This window comes from Paramisgurnus dabryanus, chromosome 4 (assembly GCF_030506205.2).
Source record: "Paramisgurnus dabryanus chromosome 4, PD_genome_1.1, whole genome shotgun sequence".
Taxonomy (NCBI): Eukaryota; Metazoa; Chordata; class Actinopteri; order Cypriniformes; family Cobitidae; genus Paramisgurnus; species Paramisgurnus dabryanus.
In genome coordinates, this window is record NC_133340.1 from 20,234,524 (window position 1) to 20,259,163 (window position 24,640).

Here is a 24,640-nt window from a genome sequence, read left to right on the forward strand (position 1 = left end):
TTCACCCTCCCATTTATGTGAAAGGAAAACTAACGCACAGACAGACACACCCATTGCTTTGTCATATGAACTGTAGCATATGAATAGGACAGGATAGGATCATAGAGACACAGTATATAAGAGTTGAGATGACTAATAAAATCAGAAATAGATTTTGCTCACCACAACAAAAACAAAACACTGGTGATGGCGCACCATAAAAATACTTCTGGTGACGGGGCACTACAACATATGCAAAAAACACTGCTGGTGACAGCATACTATTACACATTTCCAGCCAACATTGCTTTGTGGGGCCAATGTAGGCCCCATATGGGCTTGCAATATGGACCCAAAGTGGGTTTGTGCGCGGGTTCCATGCTGGCCCCATCTGACTTAGCCCACATGAACCTTCAGTAGAAACTATGAACTAAACCAAAGCCATGTGGTTGGGTTGAAGAAGTGATGAAGTTAATTAGATAATGAAGAGATGAATTAAGTGATGATTGACTATTAATGATAAACACCTGCTGGTAATAAACAGAATCATTAAAGAAAGATGAACAAGAAGAGAATAAAGACAAAAGACCAGCAGAAAAACAACAACTACAAACATTCTATAGAAATTATTGGTGGAGCCAATGTACCCAGGGGCCCGTTTCAATAAGGAGGTTCAACCAACTCTGAGTTTAAACTTGAACTCTGAGTTGATTTACTCTGAGATAGTAAACTCTGAGTTTTTGGTTACAGAAAAGCTGATCTGAGTTAGTTCAATCGACTCTGAGTAGATTGACTCTGAGTTAAGCGCGTGCACAGCCACAATGAAAAGCCATCATCAATGGAGCTCAGATATTACGATTTACCGTGGCAACAGCACGTGACAAAGAGGTCTTAATCATTTTTACTACTAAAACTGAAAGTGTTACTGCAAGTGTACAGCAACTACGAGCATATATTTTAAAGAAAAGAGTTGTTTTTGTAAATTGCTACTCTAGTTAATGTGTACATTTCATTTTCCATCAAACTTAAAATATCAGAAGTAAATAAATTGAGGACTTTACGTTATTATATTCATTTACATGCAGATGCAATCCCATGGACAAAAAGATGACAGCAGCGCAGCTAAAATAAAATTAAGCATAATACTTTGTTATAAGGCTACGAACTTTACAAATGTTTGTCATGAATAAAACAAAAATTCGCCCAGCCGGGATTCGATCTCCGATCACACGTCTGGCCCAACTATTACACACAGCACTACCCACTAGACCAGCGATAATGACGAGTGGATACGTAAGAAATGTCAAGGCAACTGTATAAATGTAAGAGCACCACAAAGACTGATATTAGTCATATAATGATATTTATATATCTAAAATGACTGCAAAAAATAATAATTTCGCTCACATAAATGTAAGCGAATATGACAAAAAACACTCGGGGTCTCAAAATCCTCTCGGGACATAAATTTAACTTTCTACAAATGAATGCAACATCATCATCTACAAGATTCTCTATAAAAGTACATGACATTTTAGTCACTAAGACGATCTATGAACCTAAGTATATCATATTAGCTTTACAAGTCATTTCAATTTACTGTTTTAATTTTTAGTTGAAAGTTTAGTGTAATATATAAACATATAAAGTAGTAAGTTAAAATGGTTTGCACTGGCAATTTAATTATAACTTAAAGACAGCTAAAAATATTTTACAGTGTACATAATAAAAATGTGCGCAATGATTGAATGTACTAAAGCAACTAACAAGATTAAACAATGCTACTCCTTTAAAAAAGGGGAGGAGACCACAAGAAACTCAGAGTTTACAGGATAAAACCTGCTCCCGACCAGGTTAGGTTCAGAGAGTATGTTACTCCGGAAACAGACTCTGAGTATAAGTTACATCTCCTTCTGAAACAGGCTTGACTTACCCCACCATCTCAGGTTTAACCTACCTCCCTTTTTGAAACGTAAAACTCAGAGTTTCCCTTATTTCAGGGTTAACAAACTCAGAGTTTGCACTTAACCACCTTTCTGAAACGGGCCCCAGCTAACAGAAAAAAGTTCTAAGAACGTTCCCTGAAAGTTCCCAAGGTTACCAAAAACGTTCTACCAACGGAAAAAGTGTCCAGTTTTCTTGACGTTCTAAGAACGTTTTTGTGTTGTCTCAACGTTAAAGGAATGTTACATTTATCCATTTTTAAACGTTATGACAATGTCATGTTTTAATGTTCACACAATGTTTAAAACAACAACTGTTTATTATATTGACTTGTTTGACTGTTATGTAAATGATAGAGAAACATTGCATTTTATTATTTTATAAAACATTATTTCTGAATGTTCAGTAAATATATTGCTGTAGAAAACACAATTCACTTATTAGGCTTAGATGTTGATGTTTTGTTTCATTTTAAGTCACCATTATTGTGATTACTGTTTGTTTTAGTTGGGCTCTTGATCCTTGACTTCTACTTGGTGGTTTTTCTCTGGTTGTGTTAACTTTGTGTTAAATTAACACTGCTCAGTGTTTAAATAGGTCCACTCTCCAGAGTGTTAAAAAAGTAACACCGGAGAGAGTTAAAAGCTACAATCTGTGACTTTCTCCTCTCTATCACCATCTCTGTTTGAAACCTAAAATTGCATTTTACATCTTACTTGTAGAGTTATTTTCTTATTTTAGGATTAGATGTTGGTTGTTTCATTTAAAGTCACCATTATTGTGATCAGTGGTTGTTTTAGTTGGACTTGACTATTGACTGCTAACTTGTTAGCTTTTTCTGACTGTGTTTAAAACACGTTATTATAGAAAAGAAAAATCAATTGTGTAAGTGAATATTGATAGTTAATGTACATTGTCAAACATAAACATTTAAATGAACAGATTTATTAATATAGATTTCCTCACTCATCAAAAGCATCGTTTTACAACTTTTACTACAGTGTAAGGTCCAGAACTCTCATAGCAGTTTGTTAATCTGAAGGATTTTGATAGTGTGCACATAAAACATTACCCACTACATAATGTAGATACACAGACATCAAGAATCAGAGTATGAATCTCAACAATGGTGACAAAGAAAATGGTATAAAAGTTCATTATTTATTCATGCCCCAGTGCATTCTGGGAGTCCTGGATGAGATTTGTAATTTGTTGATACCCAGCATGCATTGCAGTATGAAGCTTTTCATTCTATTGTCACCATCATTGTGATTCATACTCTGATTCTTGATGTTTGTGTGTCTACATTATACGGCAGTTAATCTGTAAGTGTCAGTGTTTAAAAATGGTTCAGGATGAAAAACTGTTATGAAAGGTCTGGATATCATACTACAGTTGACATACTATTATTGACAGAAATAAATACTTCTAGTAAGAAATCATTTTTAAATTAAGTGTTATTTGAAAGTATATCCTAACAACCATTACAATCATAGATATGCACTAGTGTCTCCTCTTTGGCATCAACAAACATGTTTTAAACACATGTAATAACAACAGCCAAGCTAAGCCTAAGACTCAAGAGTCCAATTAAAACAACAACTGATCACAATAATGGTGACTTTAAATGAAACAGCCAACATCTAATCCTAAAATAAGAACATAATTCTACAAGTGAGATCTAAAATGCAATTTCAGTTTTCAAACAGAGATGGTGATAGAGAGTAGAAAGTCACAGATTGTAGCTTTTAACTCTTTCTGTTGTTACTTTTTTAACACTCTGGAGAGTGGACCTATATAAACACTGAGCAGTGTTAATTTAACTCCCGGGATTTTGCAGTGCAGGAAGGCTAGAGGGGATTACTTTTTATTTGTCTTTTTATTACTCTTCATTTTCTGTTATAGATTAAAACACGGATACATACAAACATCTTAATACACGCAAAAGATTGGCTAAATTAAACTGCCCATATTGTGTAAAAGTACACAGCCCACTTTGTCAGAAAGGAGGGACTGAAACGCCTCTGAGCTTCATGTCCTTCTTTGTAAAACTGAATAGTCTCTATATAATTGCACCATACTGCCACCTGCTGCTTTGGAGTAAACAAATAAATGTTTTGTGTGTCTATTTGTTAAAATGTGGACTTTCAGTGAATATATTAGTGTAATATGTAGGCGCTTGCATATGTGCATGGTTGTGGCTCTAATGTATGTAGGCGCTTGCATAAGTGCATGCCGTTGCTCTGTGTTTGTTTGTGTGGACATAATTATGAAATGATTTTCTCAGTGGGCCAGATGCTTATCGACTCCCACATGTGAAACAAAGCCAGTGTTTCTACAAACACAGACCACAGTTCAGTCACATCATCTCAGACACACACAGATGCTGGTAAACAACAGTAAGTACTTCTAAAACTCATCTACTTTGCTTGTATTTTCTCAGTTTCATTTGTTATTATGTTATTGCAAAAATGAAAAAGCAGATATTTCATGAACAATCTTTTGGGAAAAATGTTAAGCTACTCAAGCTATATTTTAGTATTAATATTGATGTAAATGACACTTCTAGACATAATGTCTGTAAGTATAATTATGCCTACATCTATAATGAAACCATTATTTTCTATAACAATATTAATTTACAATATTGTAGTAATTTGATTATTATTATTATAGAAATAATGTAAAGTAATAATGGTATATCTTGGTACAATTATTATTGTACCGTTTTGTAATGCTGTTATGTTTATTTATCTAATACATCACATAATATATTTTGTGGTAGGCCTATATGTTTTGAATAGTTGTTTACTTTAGTATTAACTTTAGTAAGCCTATTTTTGTGTAATAATATACCTTGTTTTTGTTTTTCTTAAAGGAGAAACCAACAAATTATCAAACCAAAAATTTGCACAAGAACTGATTTGAGATTTACAAATAAAATACATTTTCCTTAAAAAAAATAACATCCCTAAAGCCAAGAGGATCTTCACATACATTTTTTAGTAGCCATGGCAAGCACTGGTCTTCAAATGCTGGGTCTGGTTCTGGTCATTGCGGGCTGGGCATTTGAGATCCTGGTTTGTGCCGTCCCCTGGTGGCGAGTGTCTGCATTTGTAGGGGATGAGCTTGTGGTGTCGCAGGTGTTGTGGGAGGGTCTATGGATGACCTGCCTATCACAGTGGGGCCGTCTGCAGTGTAAAGTGTACGATTCCGGCCTCGCCCTCTCAGGCTCCGCCCAGATGTGCCGCACCCTCTGCGTGGTGTCCCTCCTTCTTTGCCTGCTAGCGCTCCCGCTAATCATCACCGGCCTAAAGTGTACGCGATGCCTTGGCGATGCACAAGAGTCTAAGTCTCGGCTGGTGAGAATCGGGGCGATAGTTTTCCTTGTGGCTGCTTTCTTCTTCCTTATACCGATCTCTTGGACCGCATATGTGGTGGTACGAGATTTCTATGACCCGAATGTCGCTGCCGCACTCAAACGTGAACTCGGACCTGCCCTTTACCTGGGATGGTGTGTGACTGTGCTGATGCTGGTGGGAGGAGCTTTGCTTTATTTGGGCTCCGCCTCCCCTGGAGTTCCACCCATGCCTGCTTTTGGAAAAGGGGTGAAAGGAAATCCTCCATCCACAGGTACAGAAAGCAAACCAGACAAAGTATTTGTATAAGGGAGCAGCAGGAACTTCTGGATAAACTGGGGTCGTACATCTTTTTAATTTATCATATTTTGCTAATGTCAAAGGTCGTGCATCCAGTCAATACATTCAATCTCTATAAAGTTTTGGCACAAATTCATATGTGCTCTTTGTAATAACTAACAATATATTAATAAATGGCATATGTGTTTGTTCATATGTTAATAACATGTTGTGTATTTATGATTTTACATTGTTAGACAGATGGTCCTGTGTTTGTCTGCCCCTTGATGGCCAAAATAAAATAATTTAACATTTTTATTGAAACAGGAAAAGAAGAATTGTTATCTGTAAGAAAATGATTTGATATAAAGATATAAAGTGATCTCTGTGTAACAGATGGTTGGATGTAAATTGTTAAAACATGAAGTGACATCAGTCAAAAATTATTTCACTTATGAACTTAGTTCCAGATAAATTATACACACCAAAGGATTATTCACAATAAGACCAGGACCATTTATTAATAATGCAAAGATGTTTACTTTAAGATCTGTTATTGAATTATGGGTTGGTGCATTTCATGAATTTTTTCGTGAATGTTTTATTCTTTATTCATTTCAACAATTGTAAAATATTTATTTATTTATATTTTAAAGTGTGTATTATTTCTCTAATAAATCTAATGAAACAATGCATTGTGGCATGGATCTGCATATGGAACATGTTTATATGTGTCGAGTGTATGTGCACGTGTGTTGTGTAAGTGTGTGTTGTGCGTTGGCAGCCATCACACAACACAATAGCAGAATACATGAAAAACACAATGAACAGTGTGTTCAAGAACCCAATGATGTCATAATTGCGGAGGAAGTGTAAAATATGGAGTTATGTTTCACAGACCTCCTTTACAAACCATGCACAGAAACAATCACAATGGCAACGTGAGGAGAAGGGATTTAAACTGTAGTAAAACTGTAACGCCTGAAATGTCCACAAGATGGAACAATCGGGCAAATTCAAGCCTGCTAATTCCATTTCTGTACTTTGTGCCTGAATGAAAGAATCAACAATGTTAAAGTTTTAAAATGTCACTGCTCTTACGTTTTTAACATTTGTGCAGTGCCTTGTTGAAGGATGCAATAGGGATACATAGAGCTTATGAACTTTTAGTTTATGCATGGCCTGTTACATGTAGGTTCAGAGACATGCAGTGTACGTGCAGACAAATGGGTACAGACAGACAGATGTCAAAGGTCCTAGAAAAGTCAATAGTGACACAAACTGACGTCAACAAACGTGGGAACACTAATATCACTTAACTGGCTTAAAATAGGATGAGGTTCTACCCAGCAAACAAAGAATGTGGGAAAAAAACAAAAAAACTAATGTTTTCCCTTTTCGTTATTTTTTGGGAACCAAATAATAACATTCTGAGAACATTCTTCTTAGGTTTTATTTTTGCAATAGCATTCCCATAACGTTGCAGGTTGGTAATTTTTTAAATAACCTAAAAATAACGTATACAGAATGTTCTGATGGTTATTTTTTTTGCAACCATAAAATAACTTTCATATAATGTTGCAGGTTGGTTAATTTTAATAACCTAAAAATAACGTATACAGAATGTTCTCTGATGGTTATTTTTTCAACTATAAAATAACGTCCCTATAACGTTGCAGGTTGGTTATTTTTTAAATAACCTAAAAATAACGTATATATTTGTTCTCTGATAGTTATTTTTGTTTTTTTTCGAACCATAAAATAACATTCTCATGATGTTTGGGGTTGGTTATTTTCAAATGACCTAAAAATAAATTATACATAACGTTCTCTAATGGTTATTTCAACGTTATGAAAACGTTTAACTAACCTAAAAATAACATTTTATTTTTATAAAGAAAACTGTCCTGGTTCACCAAAAACAAACCTTGAAAAATATTGTTGTGGAACCCAAGTAATAACGTTATGGGAACGTTTTAGGAACAATGTTTTTAGCTGGGTATCTGTTAAATATTAAGAGTAATTATTAATATTATACATCTTTATATTTTTTACTTCAAAGGTTCTGATAAGAAGATAACAGCATTTTACTGCGTTCACAGAGAGAGAGAGTGTGTGTGTGTGTGTGTGTGTGTGTGTGTGTGTGTGTGTGTGTGTGTGTGTGTGTGTGTGTGTGTGTGAGAGAGAGAGAGAGAGATTCAGTTTTATTGTCTTTAAATTTGAAATCATTCAACTAGTGTGAAGTAAGGACAAAAGAATAAAATCCACATGACTACTGTATAATGACACACTAAACATTTTTACACAACACTAGTGCGCTTCTATTGTACCCGCCTCCAAAATGTTGCGTTATTCAGGAACCGTTCTCTTAAAGTGAAAGCGCGGTTATTCAGACCACTCACCCGTCATGTCAGAGCGTTCTGTCTCTTTAAGAGTTTAGCGTGTATCACAGCCACGCTGTTGCAGAAAAGCTGAGCTCTCAAATACATGTTTTTTTTCCTCGGTTTGTGTTTGTTTGTTATAATGGGTGTGCGTCGGTAGGAGGTGGATCAGGTGCACCGGAAGGCCGTTCCCGATCCCGCTCGAGTAATTGGCTGCGGGTGAACTTTGCAGCGTGTGTTTGTCTTCGCATTCGGAATGTCTCGCGCACATCGGAATTACCGGCACCGACTGAGCTGAAGATCAAAGGCGAACCCCCTCACACACGCTGTCAGAAGCGAACAGGCCAGTGCACTTTTTTCAGAGAAAGGAAGAGAGATTTGCAGCCACCGGGGAGATGACGGAAAAACGAATGTCGCGCTGGTATTTCGGCGGGCTCGCGTCGTGCGGAGCCGCGTGCTGCACGCACCCGCTGGACTTGGTCAAGGTGAGACGCTCACATGATTGTCTCGTGAAGTGTGTGTATGTGTATTTAGCTATACGTTGGATGGGAAACTATACTGTAACTAGTTTAGGGGTTGTCAAAGTAACTCAGTCAGACCCGGAACATTAACCGGTACTATACAGTACCCTAGTGAACATTAACAATATTTTTTCTTTGTAGTATTTTGTGTGTGTATTGATGCAAAACTGGTTTCATGAATGCTTCATACATAGTTTTTGTAGCAATGATTGTTTTGTGATAACACCATTTTTTTACCGTAGTAAAATATTTTTGTAATTTTGGACATATATTTAATACGGTGTTTGTAATTTAACCATTTACAAATGTACTATGTTTTTACTATAGCAAGCTTAGCTTAACTTTGATAATTGTAGCTATGATAGTACAGCTTCTTATGTTGCCATATAACTGCACCGAATGAATGGCTGTGTAATTTTATTATAACAGGAGAGAGGTCACTTCTGCAGTCCTGGCAGTAACACAGGGTTTCACTAAAGGCCTTTGTCCTCATTATAGTCTGACTTATATTACAGACCAGATTATATCTAAGCTTTTCTACAGTATACCGCCTCTGTTTGATCACATATAACACAGATGGATGAATGTTCCAAGATTGCAATGGAGAATTTAACATTCATACTTGAAACAAACGCTTTCTCTAACTGCATGCTGTTTTAAAGACCATAGATATTTTAAGATTCACCTTCACTGTCTATACTGTGCTGAGTGATTCTTTCTATAGAAAGAAAGATATTCACAGCGTGCCACAACACTTCAAAGTGTGCATGAAGGAGAAATGAAAGTTTGAAGTGCTTGTGTGTGTCATGAAATACACGTATGTCCAGACAGCACACACTTGACATTTGGTTGAGACATTTGTGTGCACATTCAGTTAAGTTCACTTTGGTGAAATTTGATTTTGTTGTGAATTCATCTTCTCCATGCACAGGAGATTCACTGGACCACTGGAGTTGTGTTTTGGGGGGTTGTATAAAATTTCACAATGGAAATGAGTGAAAGAACTGGATAAGGCGGATAAAAGTGCCAACTTGTAACGAGACACTATATGAATGACTTGAGAGAACAAAGATTTCTAAACAACTGAATGGATAAACGAGAGATAAAGTATTTGTTTCAGCTCGTAGTACGTTTTTTATTTAACCTAAATAGTCTGAGAGCTCTCACGTTTATCTGTAAATGTAAACGTCGGCATTATCTTAGATGCTGTACCAAACCAGAAGAAAAACACAGATCACAAACCTGTTTACACCACACAAATATTGACTTTTGCCAAGAACAGATAGTTAAATCTTCTAAAGTGTTTTGTGTGAAAGTTCACAGAGCTGTTTGTTTACTAGGAGATGATTATACCATGCAGAGCAAAGTACTGTGGTAATACCATGCTTTAGTAACACCACGAGATTGTAATAATACTGTAATTAGTGATAGACCGATCTGCATTGCAGAGACCGATATATATCGGCTTATATTTGTAATTTTTAAGCGGCATCGGCAAATAAATCTTTCTGTTTCTTAAATGTGTTGTTCCTCAAGAAAATACTCTCAGATATAAAGCCAAAGTCTGACAGACATTAAAATGACCAATATTTATTCATTTTTTTAATGTGACTTTACATAACCAAACAATACTCCAGCATACTGTCAAGTCTTATTCAAACAGTACCATGAAGTTTTAGATTTGCAGTACATATGTCTTGTATGCCTAAATACTTGTATATTTTAAATATTATGCATATCAAATGGAGAGCCCAGATGCAAAACTCTAAGTTCGTCTGGTCTAACATTTTATTGTAAATTAGCATTTTTATCAGGCTCTTAATGAAGTGGTATTTCTGAATGGACTGAGGCTGGGATTAAACCCAAAGCATTTGAACTAAAAGTATTTAATGAGCGTATAATGTGTGCTGAGAGCATTTGGTTAAAGGAGTAGTCCACTTTAAAGATGGGGTCCATTGACTTTCTATAGTAGGAAAAAAATACTATGGTAAGTCAATGGGCCCCATCTATAGAGTGGACTACTCCTTTAATATCCTCCTTGTCTCATTTCTAAACAGTGGCGGCCGGTGACTTCTTTATCGAGGGTGCATGATGCAAAGCTCGTCACAACATATATTTAGCCCGTCGTGTGTGTGGATGGTCATGTCAAAATATTTGTTTGCGCGGCATGTAAACTTATGTGCATCACGCGTCATGTCAAAATACGTGCCTGCTGCAGACGCTTTGAAGGGGTTTATGATCAAAGAGACGCTCAGATATTCGCTTAATCTCATGTGTTATCAAAGTTTAGTGTTAAGTTGGTATCTTGCAAGTATTTTGTGTATGTGAGCGTCTCTTTTATCATAAACCCTTTTGACACATGTGCAGCAGGCACTTATTTTGACATGACAAGCAACACACATGATACTCCAAACACGTATATTAAATTCGGGCCCTTCGAAAGAAAAGTCACCGGCCGCCACTGCTTCTAAAGTACTTTAAATAAAGGCATATGGTGAAGAATCTGACAGCCAAAAACATCATCATGGTTATGTGCTGTGTTGGCACTATGCTTTCAAAATGTGTGTGTGTGTGTGTGTGTTTGGTTATGTGCTGTGTTGTCAGTGAGTACAGGATCTTTTATCAATAATATGTGATTCATGTTGGTGCAGGTACGTTACCTGATGCTTAAATGAACCCAGTTTTACATTTCCACATATTCACACTTGTACAGTGGAGCTCTGCTATTCATCAACACCAATGTAGCAAACTTTGTCTGTGTTTATTTATTGTACTGCTTTAGTCAGCTCAGCTCTAAAAGTGGCCTGACCTGCTTTCTTTTGTCTAACCAAACACAACAAGCTTATGTGCGTGTTTTCTGTATGTGTCAGTATGTTTTTCTGCCTATTAAAGACAAGCAGTTGATACTTCAGTATGATTATATTTAATAGTGAGTCTTTTTGAATTTATTCATGAGAATTTAAGTGGTGTCACTTTCTGATTCAGCTGCTTCATCTGTTTGCGACGATGATGGTAATGATGGTGATTTCATTGAACAGGTGCACCTGCAGACGCAGCAGGAGGTGAAGATGAGGATGGTTGGCATGGCGATGCACGTGGTGAAGAACGATGGCGTGCTGGCCCTCTACAACGGCCTCAGTGCTTCACTCTGCAGACAGGTGAGACCCACAACTGGGAATGCTGGGAACGATGGGCTATGATTACAGACAACAGCTGATCTTTGTCTTGGAATTGAACGCAGTTTTTCCATGTACAGCTCATGTGTACAGTAGGCAGCACATGTTGATAAAATTCCAGCACGTCGGCTTTACATGCTGGCGGTCGAGCAGGAACATTGCCAGAAATATTTCATACTGATGTTACATGAGAACAAAGTGCAATGACATTTAACGCTAGATCAATGTATCTACCATCCCTTAAATTTTAACGGATCTGACAAATACTTCACCTATGTTGAGGTCATTTTTAACAGCATTTTCTTAACCAGTATTATTGAATATTTATATTGAATATTTATTGCAGTTAAATAAAATTATTTAGAGAGTTTTAGGACTTTTGGTAGTGTTTTTTGTGTGAGCCATATGTCTACAGTATGATTTATTGTGAAAGTTAATGTAGTAATTTTATGACAATTTATCAGGTTTCATGCTTGAAAATTGTTATGTGTTAAAAACAACACAATTAGTGTTCGTTTTGGGACAACACACTTAATGCGTTGGCCCAAAATACACCCATCTCTGTGTTCTTATTGAAACAACACATTTTGTTACTTTTAACACAACTTGAATTGTTACTTTTATTTATTTATGTGTTAAAAAGTATTTAAAAAGTATCAGTAGATTTATTTTATTGTTATAGACTAAAAGTCCTTGTTATCAGTCTGTGTTTGTTCATCATGACACAGAAGATCTTAAGATCAAAGTTAATCTCGTAGTTCAGCGTAAGATTAAGGGCTTTAATGATAACAGTGAGTGAAAGGCAAAGATAGCAAGATTAAGCACTACTATTATTATAAATAAGAGACAATGCAACTCTCAATATGGCCAAAGGTGACAGGAGTCCTGCTGTCCAGTTAAAAATCATCAATCAAAGACTTTCTGGGGGGCTTGCCAACCTGTGCCCACGCAGAAGCTAAAATGACCAACAAAATTTGTTTTAGTGCATAAGAAACAAGTTATGGTGCTGTTGGATAGAAATATGTTGTTTAACTGTCTTAACCCATCGAAGTAGGTAGGACTTTAGTCTTGCATGACTGAAATGACAGACTTGGGGGCGTGGCACGCATAGCTGCCAAGTGGTGCAACTTTCTTACATGATGCAAGAAAAAACATGTTGAGCAACAACTGGTGAAATACACATGGCCTTATAATGATCTCTCTGTCTCTCTTTCTAGATGTCATATTCTCTCACCAGGTTTGCCATCTATGAAACAGTCAGAGACATGATGGGCAACAGCAGTCAAGGGCCAATGCCTTTCTATCAAAAAGTTTTGCTGGGGGCGTTTGGAGGTAAATACACATTAGCTTTGTGTGTGCATTGATGTGATGCTACTCCAGTCAATACCACCCATAAGCCTGTAGATAAAAAGCAAACTATTTTTTTAAAAATGGAAAATTCATATAAAATGTACTATTCAGTAAACTTCATAGTCATTGGCTGTCATTTCGTCACATCCTGTTGAGTCCAGTGCTTGATCAACTCTAATGTCGATCTCACAATCCCCTGTGGCATTGTGTGTCACTGCGTTCATACAGAATACATTCAATCACTTCATGCCAGTAGACATTTACAGTAACACGCATACAAAACTACACACCAAGGGCCAGATATACTAGCGCCTCTTTTGTTGTTGTTAAACTACTATCAGGATTTACTAAAGACATGCAATAAAAAATAGCGTGTCAGTATTTTGGCTGCTGACCTTATGCATTTGTTGAAGTTTTCTTTTCAGACGCAAAATTAATGAGAGAAGAGTATTTCAATATATCACACAACGTGATTTTCTAAGATTTGCACTTGTCAGTTTGCTGGTATTTGCGCCATTATTTAACACCAAAAAAGCATGCAGGTTCCCACGTGTCCTTGAAAACCTCGAAAGTTTGTGATTCTGGGGGAAAAATTCAAGGCCCTGGGAAGTTTTTTTTTTTAGATATATATACATAGATACAGGTCATTGAAAATGCTTGAATCTATTTTATGCAAGAGGTTTTCTGGGAAAAGAAAATCCATATTATTCCCTTTGTAGTGTAGGATAATATCATAAAAATTCTAGACTTTTTAAGCACATGTGCTAAAGTGTTCGCTTTAAATGCTTTTATCTTCTATATGCGAATGTTTATTCATACCAAAATGCTTTTTTGCAAAGTTGTGTTTGACGCATGAAAACGTCTCGAGTTATGTATGTAACTGTTGTTCCCTTAGAAGGGAATGAGACGCTGCATCTCCCTTGCCATACTTCCAACGCCGTCTTTGGCAATATTTCAGATGGCGATATACTTCCTGGTTCCCGCGTCACCCTGTCTATGTCGTTAAGCCTCACCATTGGTTGAATTTGATATACACATTCAGACCCACTTACTTCTGGAGGTGTCCCCAAAGTGTAACCGTAGTGACGCAGCGCGAGTTCACTCGAAAGGGAACTGTAACAATGTATCTTGAAAGGTAACACGATGTAACCTTGCTCTCACTTGAAATGTGTCCTCACATTTTGTCCTTGAATTTGAGGGCATTGGAAAGTCCTTGAAAGGTCCTTGAATTTAAAGTTAACTAAGGTGTGGGAAACCTGAGCATGTCTTAAACACTACGCTAACTTGCACTGCTTTTGATAGATTGCCTTGGTCATTATGGAAATGAGATTTAAGTAAATCACTCGCAAAAAAATCTACTCTCATCTGCACTTTAAAAAATTATTTAACTCTCGTGCTAATAATGCCATGTTTGGTAAATCTGGCCCCAATACCCTCACACGTGCTTCTATGTTTCTGTCATTCTCCAGGGTTCACAGGTGGTTTCATTGGGACTCCAGCAGACTTGGTTAACGTCCGGTAAGAGTTGTCGCATTTCTGTTTGTGTGACCTATCTGTGTGTTGTGTTACTCATGTGCTTGTTTGCATAGCTGATCTGTGTGTTGTTCATCTCGGCAGGATGCAGAATGATATGAAACTCCCTGCAGAGCTCAGGAGAAAGTGAGTGTGTTAAAACATCACATTAAACACATCACAGTCCTTACGGTTCACACACTGATAACGTGATTTATCATCTGTGTCTCTCTCGCAGCTATAAACATGCACTTGATGGACTCTACAGAGTCTGGAGGGAAGGTAAGAACATCCTGTCCTTTTCTCCTTCTGTGCATTTGTTTATGATTTGTGAATACTACGCTTTAAAATAAAGACATTTTATCTTGAATAAAAAATGTTTTTTAATGTTGCTTCTCTCTCCGTGTTTGTCAGAGGGCATCAGGAGGTTGTTCTCAGGAGCCACAATGGCTTCCAGCAGAGGAGCTTTGGTCACAGTTGGACAGGTGAGGAAGCAATGCATGCTGGGAATGATCGATGAGATGATGTAGATGCTCACAGTCTTTCTCCTTCTCAGCTGGCGTGTTATGACCAGGCCAAGCAGCTGGTGTTGGGCACAGGACTCATGGGAGATAACATACTTACTCACTTCATGTCAAGTTTTATTGCCGTGAGTATTAAGGCCTCTGATTGGTCAGTCTGCATTACAATCACTTTGATGGTTATTGCGCAACATTCCTTTCAAAGTTCCTGTTATGAACATGTGAAACATGTAATTGTGCAGTGATGTAGTGATATAACACAAGTGATGAGTGTCTTTCTGCAGGGAGGTTGTGCGACATTTCTCTGTCAACCGCTGGATGTGATAAAGACCAGATTAATGAACTCTAAAGGAGAATACAGAGTGAGTTTCTGTGATTGACATCATGCATTTTTGTTTTTAATCATGTCTGTTTCAGTGTAAGCATCAATGAAGAAGACTTTTTATTCTAAACATAAAAAACATAAAATTTCTTACAGTAATAAATATTACTGTATTTTAAGCCATATTTGCATACAAAATATTATATTACATATATTACTACTACATATCTTATTAAATATTTACCTTGCAGGTTCACATACTTGTCGAGCTGGTTTCATAGGGAGGACTTAAATGCATGTTTGGGGTGTCGTAAAATTACTTTCCTGACGTATCTTAATATATAAATGAAGAGCTCTTTTCCAAAACGCTATAAATCCATTTCAATAGTTTTCAGAAAAAGTACATTTTTTACCTAGACCCACACATTTTGTGAATATTCAATTTATGCTGTTATAATGGATTTTTTGCTCAATCTGAACATGTTGAATAATGATTATTAAATCAAACAACAATATTGTTGATTATAAATTCAAAGTTCATTTTATTTTTTTTCAAAATGCTATAAATCCATATATTTTTTCCATAAATGTATGTTTTTACTTTAAGAACAAAACAAAAAAATAACAGAATATGCAACATATACTCAGGGACTCTTCATACTATAAATGAATAAGTTAATTATTCAGATTGTGATATACATTGGAGCCAGTATGAAATAAACAGAATTACACATAACTAACTTGCTATTACTCCCTCCACCATTTCAGTTTTCTCCTTAGCAGGGCATTAGGAACCTCTTTTGGTTAACATATTTCACATCTCCCACTGAGCAAAGCGTCTTAAAAAGACGTCATTTCGACGTCCCATGAGGAGCCAGAATGAAAGTTTTTATGACGTCTTTTTATGACCTGTTCTGAACATCCAATATTGATGTCAAGGGGACCTCCAAGCAAAGTAAAACTATTTAAAATGTGGCCCTTTTAGACATTATATTTGTATATATAATCTTTATATATGAATAAATGTAAAAAAAATTGCTTATAGATAATTCCCAAATATACAAGTTCCACCTTAAAGGGGTCATGTTATGAGATATTTTTAATATGTAAAATATATCTTTGGTGTCCCCAGAGTGTGTATGTGAAGTTTTAGCTCAACATACCCCACAGATAATTAACTACAGCATGTTAAAATTGCAAATTTATATGCCTGAGCAAAAGTGTGCTGTTTTTGGGTGTGTCATTTAAAATGCAAATGAGCGGATGAAGTGCAAACACTGATCACAATGATGGTGGTTTGCTGCAATTGAAACTCAATTGTGCTGTCAAGTCCTTCTTTTCTCTCTCTTTCTCTCTGCACTAAATGGCAGTGCTGTGGTTGGATAGTGCAGATTAAGGGGCGGTATTATTGTAATTCGCCTTACTACCTACCTCACAAAACAGGCGAAATCAGAACGACCTAATTTTTCACATGCTTGCAGAAAATGGCTTACTGAAATTAAGTTACTGGGTTGATCTTTATCACATTTTCTAGGTTGATAGAAGCACTGGGGACCCAATTATAGCACTTAAACATGAAAAAAGTCTGATTTTCACGCTATGACCCCTTTAACTATCTGTGTCTGCAATCTTGCTCTCTCTCTTTCTCTCTCTATCGTTCAATAATTGAAGTGAAGTGACGTGAACTTCACTCTTCCTCCCATGCTTGCTCTCGCTGGATAATTGTTACATGTACATTCTCTAAAACAATTCACCATTACAAACAGTTGTTTTTACAAAGCATTGTTTTGAAGTAGGACCATACTAAACAAACCAAATTTACTTTATTTTTTGTCATTTCTACGGCTCGTTTTTGAGAATTTAAAAGATTCTGATGTTTTATTGAACATGTTTTGTCACCATCATGGTGATCAGTGTTTCCTTTAGTTGGGTAGTTTGACTCTTTGTTTTTATATTTTAGTTTGTGTGCTTGATGATGGTATTCTCTAAAATACATTATTATTGCACAAAGTGTTTGTGACCAATGCTTGTGGCTTCCTATTAATTACATTGGTTGTCAGAAGTGCTGGTATAATGTAGCTGAACTAAAAACACAGATAAAACATGATAAATTTTGTTTAAAAGTAAACTTCTATCTCAGTTTGGTTTGGAGCTGCAATAAACACACTTCAGTGCATCCTGCTGCCTACTGTAACAAAAAATGAAACCTCATGGCTGCAATAAAAAAATGAAAAGTCTAGAATTTTTGACACAGATGCAGACATCAAGAATCAGCCCATGAATCACAACGATGGTGAGTTTTCTAAATGTTGCCGTGCATTCCACCAGCGTATTATAAAAACTCATGAGTCCAGAGAGTGTCACCACTGTTGTGATTCATGGGGTGATTCTTGATCTCTGCATATGTGACAGCAATATCTGGACTTTTAATTTTATATAAGTGCTTCCCAGTGGTGGTATGAACCTAAATTAGAAGTTGGATGTGACCTCTCAAGTCAACTGAGAAATTGAGACAATACTACATGGTTTACAAAATGAATTTACTGACTTTACATATGTGGTATTACTGTTGATAAATGTTCAGTGAAGTTGTAAGATCCACATGTGAGTTTTGTTTATAAAAAAATTTCTTTGCAACAAAAAACATGCTTTAGCAAACACTCTTACAAAGACCAAATATTCAAATGAAAAGTCAAAGAGTCAAACTACCCAACTAAAGGAATCACTGATCGTCATTATGGTGACAAAAGATTTTCAATAAAACGTCAGCATATACATCTCTTTTATTAAATAGAGAGAGAGAGAGAGAGAGAGAGCATTTAAGGTGGAACTTTATCTATGAGCAGTGCTATGCTTTTGAACACTCATTCATATATAAAGATAACATTATTTTAACATCTTAACAAAATATTCTACAAAAATACACGTGATGTTTATGTTTTTTGACTCAGAACTCATAGACCACATTTGTATAAAATATTTTTGTTTTGATTTCCCGGACCCCTTTTGGACGTCTACCTGACGTCCAAGAGGGGTCATAGTCAGACGTCCAGATACTGTACCAGTACTGCACGTTGTATAGACATACAGATAAGGGCCTGGACCAACCGACCTAATGTAGACATGATCTGCACGTCGAGCGGACGTCTCATGTTTGGTGGGCTCTCTCTCACTCTCTCTCTCTCTCTCTCTCTCTCTCTCTCTCTCTCTCGTCTACACACAGTTGTATTAACCTCACACGCACACACAGCGAGCTCCCCTCGATCTGCTCTCAATGACATACCATGTAACAACGCGCTCATAATGTCCAATCCAAAAAGCAAAACTTTACAGATGTCCCTGCATTGTTCACTACCCACATTTTGTACTTTTGCACGACATAGGCAGGCTATCGAACTATTCAGTACTTTTCATGTTACGTTAGCAGGCTTCTTCACAGGAAAAAAACTTTATCGCAAACGTACAAAACGGTATTAAACGAGCCAGTTCTGAAACGAAAGTTGTACATACCAAACACTTTGATGAAGATCGCATTGCAAACGGGTACCTTCTCCGGGTGCATAACATGACATTAATCCTCATTTTGAGTAATGAATGAACATAAACAAACATCTGTTCACAGCGCCGCCATTGGATTGCGTCGAACGCTCATCGAGTTCTGATTGGTCGAGAGGATAAATCGCGTTTAGGCTAAAAATAGGCTCGGCGCTTATCGCGTTTTGGAAAAGAACGGCATCTTGTACCTACATTTTAACAAGGAAATGTAATGATTTGACATAAAACATTCATGGAGCAGTGAATAGGTTCAGTACACAGCCAAATGACATGACAAACTCATTTTTTTTAAATGGCGTTTATCGCGTTTTGGAAAAGAGCTCTTCAAATATAGATGTAAAATCAGTGTTGGGGGTAACTCATTACAAGTAACGTGCATAACGTAATAATATTACTTTTTTAAAGTAACGTGTAAAGTAAGGCATTACTTTTTAAATGTACACATTCATATTTAAGTTACTTTTCAACAAATGTATTCGATGAAAAAAAAAATTATTACTGAATAAACTAAACGCAGTCACATTATGCACTCTATACGTGCATGCCTGTTTGGGAACAGTTTGAGTCAGAAACTGAGATGGCAGGTCAGAGTTTGACATTTTTGTGAGGAAATATGCAATTTCTGAATGCAGAACTTTTCAGTTATAAAAACACCTGCAAGGCCTGAAAGAGATCAAGCCTAAGCCAAGAAAAATTAATGCAAAAGTAACTAAAAAGTAACGTAAGCATTACTTTCCATGAAAAATAACTAAGTAACGCAATTAGTTAATATTTTTAGGAGTAACTTAATATTGTAATGCCTTACTTTTAAAGTAACTTTCCCCCAACACTGTGTAAAATATAGTTTTGTATTTAGATGGACACCAGTGATGTTTTTTTTTAAGGCAGATTTATAAACGCTACTAAAAGTCCTAATTTAACTAAAACTTGAGTCCTGTTTGTGTAACCAGGCCGTCATTTTTTTTTAAAACCAGCTCACATTCTGACATATTTTTATCAATAATTCATTTTTGCATCTTTCCCAAGCAGTTAAAATGTTTTGTGTTCTGCATTAGGGTGTCGTGCATTGCCTGTCTGAAACTGCCAAACTCGGACCCCTGGCCTTTTACAAGGTATGCCACACAATACGTTTTATTTCAGTCTAAAATTATTTAAATACCTTTGTTCTCACCACCCAATCATATTGCAGGGTTTAGTTCCGGCCGGGATCCGCTTGATTCCTCACACAATCCTGACGTTTGTGTTCCTGGAGCAGCTGAGGCAACACTTTGGGATCAGAGTGATCAGCTAAATGTGTCTGCAGGACCTCCTCTTAAAGCTGCTATTCATTTTCATTACGACAACAACGTTATTTCTGGAACTTCTTTTCTCTCCCGCATTACACAGCAGTCTTCGTTATGACATCATTAATGTGATGACATCACTCCTGCCCATGGGACGGAGATCAGCTGGTAGCACAGCGTATGGAGCTGAGAGGAACGATCAGACTTAATAAACTAAATCAGCCTTTCACTCATCTTTTCATGATGAAAAATAGATTGTAGGTGTTGTGTCAGGAAGAAGATTTTAAGACTATGAATGAATAGTTCACAGATTTAAGATTGATTATTGTTTTTAAATTCTTTTGTTGTAGTGTGACAAGATTTAAGAATTAGTTCACTTAAAAATTGAAATTCTGTCTTTATTTTATCACTCTCATGATTACTTTTCTCAGTGCAACACAAAGCCCATAGGGAACAGGTTTTACATTCCTTTGCAATAAAGATATTTTATTTTTAGTAAGCAGTTTAATTCATGAGGGTGAATAAATTATGGCAAGATTTTCACTTTCTAAATGAACTTAAATGATTCTCACGGAAAAGCAAAATTTATTTTGTATGTACATCAAAATGTAAAAACGATACATATCTGTATTTGAGTGTGTATATTTGATTTATAGGCATTGGATTTAAATGAACAGTTTTACTTCACAAACCAAAAATTTGCAGTATGAGAGAAAATGTGAAATGGTAAACTGCATATAGTTTGCCATGATGGATATTGGGACCCTGATCTACACACACAATATGGGGATCCAGTAGTGTATTATCAGTGTAAATGACCAGTCAAACTTCTGTACTCGGTGCTATGTTTTCAGTTCAGTTTTCTGTTTTATAATATTTCCAATGACGAATTTCAATCATTTCGGATATGGATCATGTTTGGTGTGACAGTAATTTACTGTAACTTTTGCAGATGTTCTTGTAGTTAATTTACTACCTTGGTGACATGGAAATTAGATGAATTAATTTGCACTAGTAATTACTTATAATTTAATATAATATTGCACCTTACTCATAAATTCCTGGACCTGATCTTAGTGATTTGCTTAAGCATATAATAACAAACTATACCTGATTTTACTTAGAGTAAATACTACATTGTATTAGCTGGATATATTGACATTAGACACCTAAAAACAGAGGCTTGATAGTTCACACTAAGCATAACAATTGAAAACTTGAATAATTTTGTCTCTTTTGGTGGCCAGCAGAGGGCGATTGTGTTATACAGTAATTGTGTGCAACATCTTTGTTTGCAAGTGAATTTGTGTTCACGTGAGTACGAACATTGACGTGTTTGTTAACTGTAATATGAAAATGAAAGCTGAATGGATTTAGCTTGTATTGAAATATGCAAACAAAAACTGGTCTGAACTGCAATCCGAGCTGTCATATCTGAGCTGTTTTGTATAAAAAGACAATTGATAAAAATAAACATACTAATATTTTGGAAATTGATCATTGAGTGGACTTGTATATTTTGAATGCAAGAAACTTGTGCTGACATGGTCTCTAACTGACAGGAGAGTGTGCTGTAATCTAGTTTGTTTTAAAGGTTATAAATGATGTCATCTTTCACGGGATTGCACCATCAGTGGTGTTTGTTAACATGTGTTTCTTTCACTGTGTAATTTCAACACAAACTCTTGAATATTTTAATATCTTATAGTTGCTGATAGGCTTTGGTCTCATGTTAAAGGGTTCATATTATAAGATTGTTTTAAGATGTAAAATAACTCTTTGGTGTCCCTAAAGTGCATATCTGAAGTTTTAGCTCAAAATACCCCACAGACAATTTATTATAACATGTTAAAGCTCCCATAACACATGTTGTTTCTGCATATCTGAACATACAAAAAAATTCGAAAGAAGGAGGCACAGGCTACGGGAGGAGCAAGTCATGAGCCAAACAACACTGGATAACTACAATACTGGATAACTTATGATTTCCTACATGTTCGTGCCATTTACAATATATGCAATCGCCGATTTCCAACATAACACAGAAGTTTTACTGCATGCAACTCATGACCCGGTTGGGACTTTCCAACCAAATCCAGCATTAAACAAACACATACGCAAACCTCTACTGCTATCCCAGATAAACAAACATATACATTGTTTCCATAATGCTGGCTTTCTTCTCCTTACATCCAAAAACACAGTTCTTCTTTCGTGCCATTGTTGAGTCCTAATTTAAAACAAAGTTGTCGCGTGAAGTGATGCCTGTGACTTCTAGCATACTCGCTTCTCGCTCTCCCGCTTATTGACGTGTGCTTTACCAGGGGAAGTGCCCATATAAAGAAATGATATGCATGGCTTACCCCTGATACATCAGCTGGACCCATATTTGAAAAAAAACTTTCTGAAACTTGTACGAATTCTGGCGAAGTTCATTTGGCACAGAAATAGTTGGTAGCTGCCTTTTTGACAATTTGCCTATGTTTAGTTGGAGGAAACTCAATTGTGCTCTCAGTTATTTTCTCTCTCTCTTTTTCTCTGCACTAAATAGCAGTGCTATGGTTGGATAGTGCAAATTAAGGGGTGGTATTATTATAATTGGCCTTGCTACCATGTCACAAAACAGGCGAAATCTGAATGACCTAATTCACATTCTTGCAGAGAATGGTTTACCAAAACAAAGTTAATGGGTGATCTTTTTCATGTTTTCTAGGTTGATAGAAGTACTAAAGACAGAATTATAGCACGTATACATGGAAAAGTCAGATTTTCATGCAATGATCCTTTTAAATCATGTCTCAACATAGAATTCATTCCAACCCAAAACAGAGAACTCTAAGCAGAATCTTTTTGACAGATCAAAAATAGTATTATTACATTTATTATTGTATTTGTATATAAACTCAAAAATGCATAACTAAATAGGAGAAAAGCACAGTATCCAAATACTCAAAAGAATCAGACATATCAAAGCATTTCAAAGATGCAGTGCTACACTGTTAACGATATCCCTGTATTTTTACAGTATGGTACTGTAACGATACAATAAACGCACAGAAAGCAGTCACAGGAAATATAAACAGGTTTATTGAAACACTGGAGATAACACACAGAACGGGAACAAACACAGAGTCCATATGATGGTAATGGTAACGAAGGACTACGGTGGTGAGCGGGTGCTGGTGGTTGCTGGTGACGTTGGTGGAGTGGGTCTGTGGTGAGTAATCCAACAAAGAAGACCGGAACATCCAACACGAAGACGACACGCGACACAATCCAACACGCTACAGTACACAGTCCAAACGGAACAAAGACCAACATAAGAACAAGGATCTGGCAGAGAACAGAGAGTCAAGTAAGTATTAATGGAGTGGATGTAATGATGATCAGCTGGGGTGAAACAATCAACACAGTTGAAGGGAATTGGGATAACTAACACATGATGTCACAGGTGAGTAAATACCACACACGACACGGAGGAAACAATGTGTTTACCTACCGTGACAGGTACTGGCAGCACGGTTGCCAGTACAGTAGTGTATTTTGGTTTTACAGTACTGTACTGTAATACAGTTTTACAGTACACAAATTTGTACAGTATAGTTACAAAGCAGTACTTTACTGTATCTTTACAATATTTTATTGAACCATTTCATTGAAACAAAACATATTTAAAACATTTAAAACAAGATTCAAATATTATGTATTAAATTGATAATAACTGAATGAGGACTATATGTAACAACATTTAAGTGAGCAAAAACATTACAAAAACCAAAACTAGCAACAGCAATAGCAACAAAGTGTAATTTAACTGTTGCAAAGACACCACTGGTCTGTAGTTAAAGGGATAGTTCCTAAAAATTAAAATTCTGTCATATTTTTCTCATCGTCATGTTGTTCTAAACCTGTATGAATTTCTTTTTTTTCTGATGAACACAAAGGAAGATATTTTAATAAATAATGGAAAGCACACAGCTGATTGTAACCATTACCTTCCATAGTAGGAAAACAGAAGTAGTTGATAAATGATGGTTAGCATGCAGTTGACGGTACCCGTTGATTTCCAACATATTTGTTTTTTCTACTATGGAAGCTAATGTTAATGTTTCTACTATGGAAGTTAAAGATTCTTAAAAAAACAAAACTCAGCCCTAAATGTTTTCTATTCTGAAACCTTTTGCTCTTATTCTACTGTTCCACACCTGATTACATTAAAATACAGAAGATTCACTTACCTCTGAACAAACTCTTTCCTCAATAGACAGCATCCACCTGGATCCTGTCACGATTTAAAGGGGCCATTGCATGAAAATGTTAACATTGCCACTTTGTAAGTGTGAGCAAAAATAGGTCATTGAAATTTGGCTTTCATTATGATGTCATAAGGATATCTTATTAGAATAATACCGCCCCCTTAATCTGCAGTATCCAACCACTGCACTGCCATTTAGTTCA

The 24,640-nt window shown here is 36.2% G+C and overlaps 2 protein-coding genes across 2 annotated transcripts; both read left to right on the forward strand.

The window, feature by feature from the left end:
* Nucleotides 1-4,240: 4,240 nt before the first annotated feature.
* On the forward strand, nucleotides 4,241-6,272 carry cldn31 (claudin 31). Its single transcript, XM_065274368.2, has 2 exons — nucleotides 4,241-4,322; nucleotides 4,802-6,272. Exon 2 carries the CDS (start codon nucleotides 4,935-4,937, stop codon nucleotides 5,589-5,591), a length of 657 nt encoding a protein of 218 aa, XP_065130440.1. The 5' UTR covers nucleotides 4,241-4,322; nucleotides 4,802-4,934; the 3' UTR covers nucleotides 5,592-6,272.
* A 1,702-nt stretch (nucleotides 6,273-7,974) lies between these two features.
* On the forward strand, nucleotides 7,975-21,679 carry slc25a10b (solute carrier family 25 member 10b). Its single transcript, XM_065274350.2, has 11 exons — nucleotides 7,975-8,427; nucleotides 11,502-11,621; nucleotides 12,857-12,971; nucleotides 14,459-14,507; nucleotides 14,607-14,648; nucleotides 14,740-14,783; nucleotides 14,916-14,986; nucleotides 15,058-15,150; nucleotides 15,307-15,384; nucleotides 19,955-20,011; nucleotides 20,089-21,679. Exons 1-11 carry the CDS (start codon nucleotides 8,338-8,340, stop codon nucleotides 20,188-20,190), a joined length of 861 nt encoding a protein of 286 aa, XP_065130422.1. The 5' UTR covers nucleotides 7,975-8,337; the 3' UTR covers nucleotides 20,191-21,679.
* The last annotated feature ends 2,961 nt before the right edge of the window (nucleotides 21,680-24,640 follow it).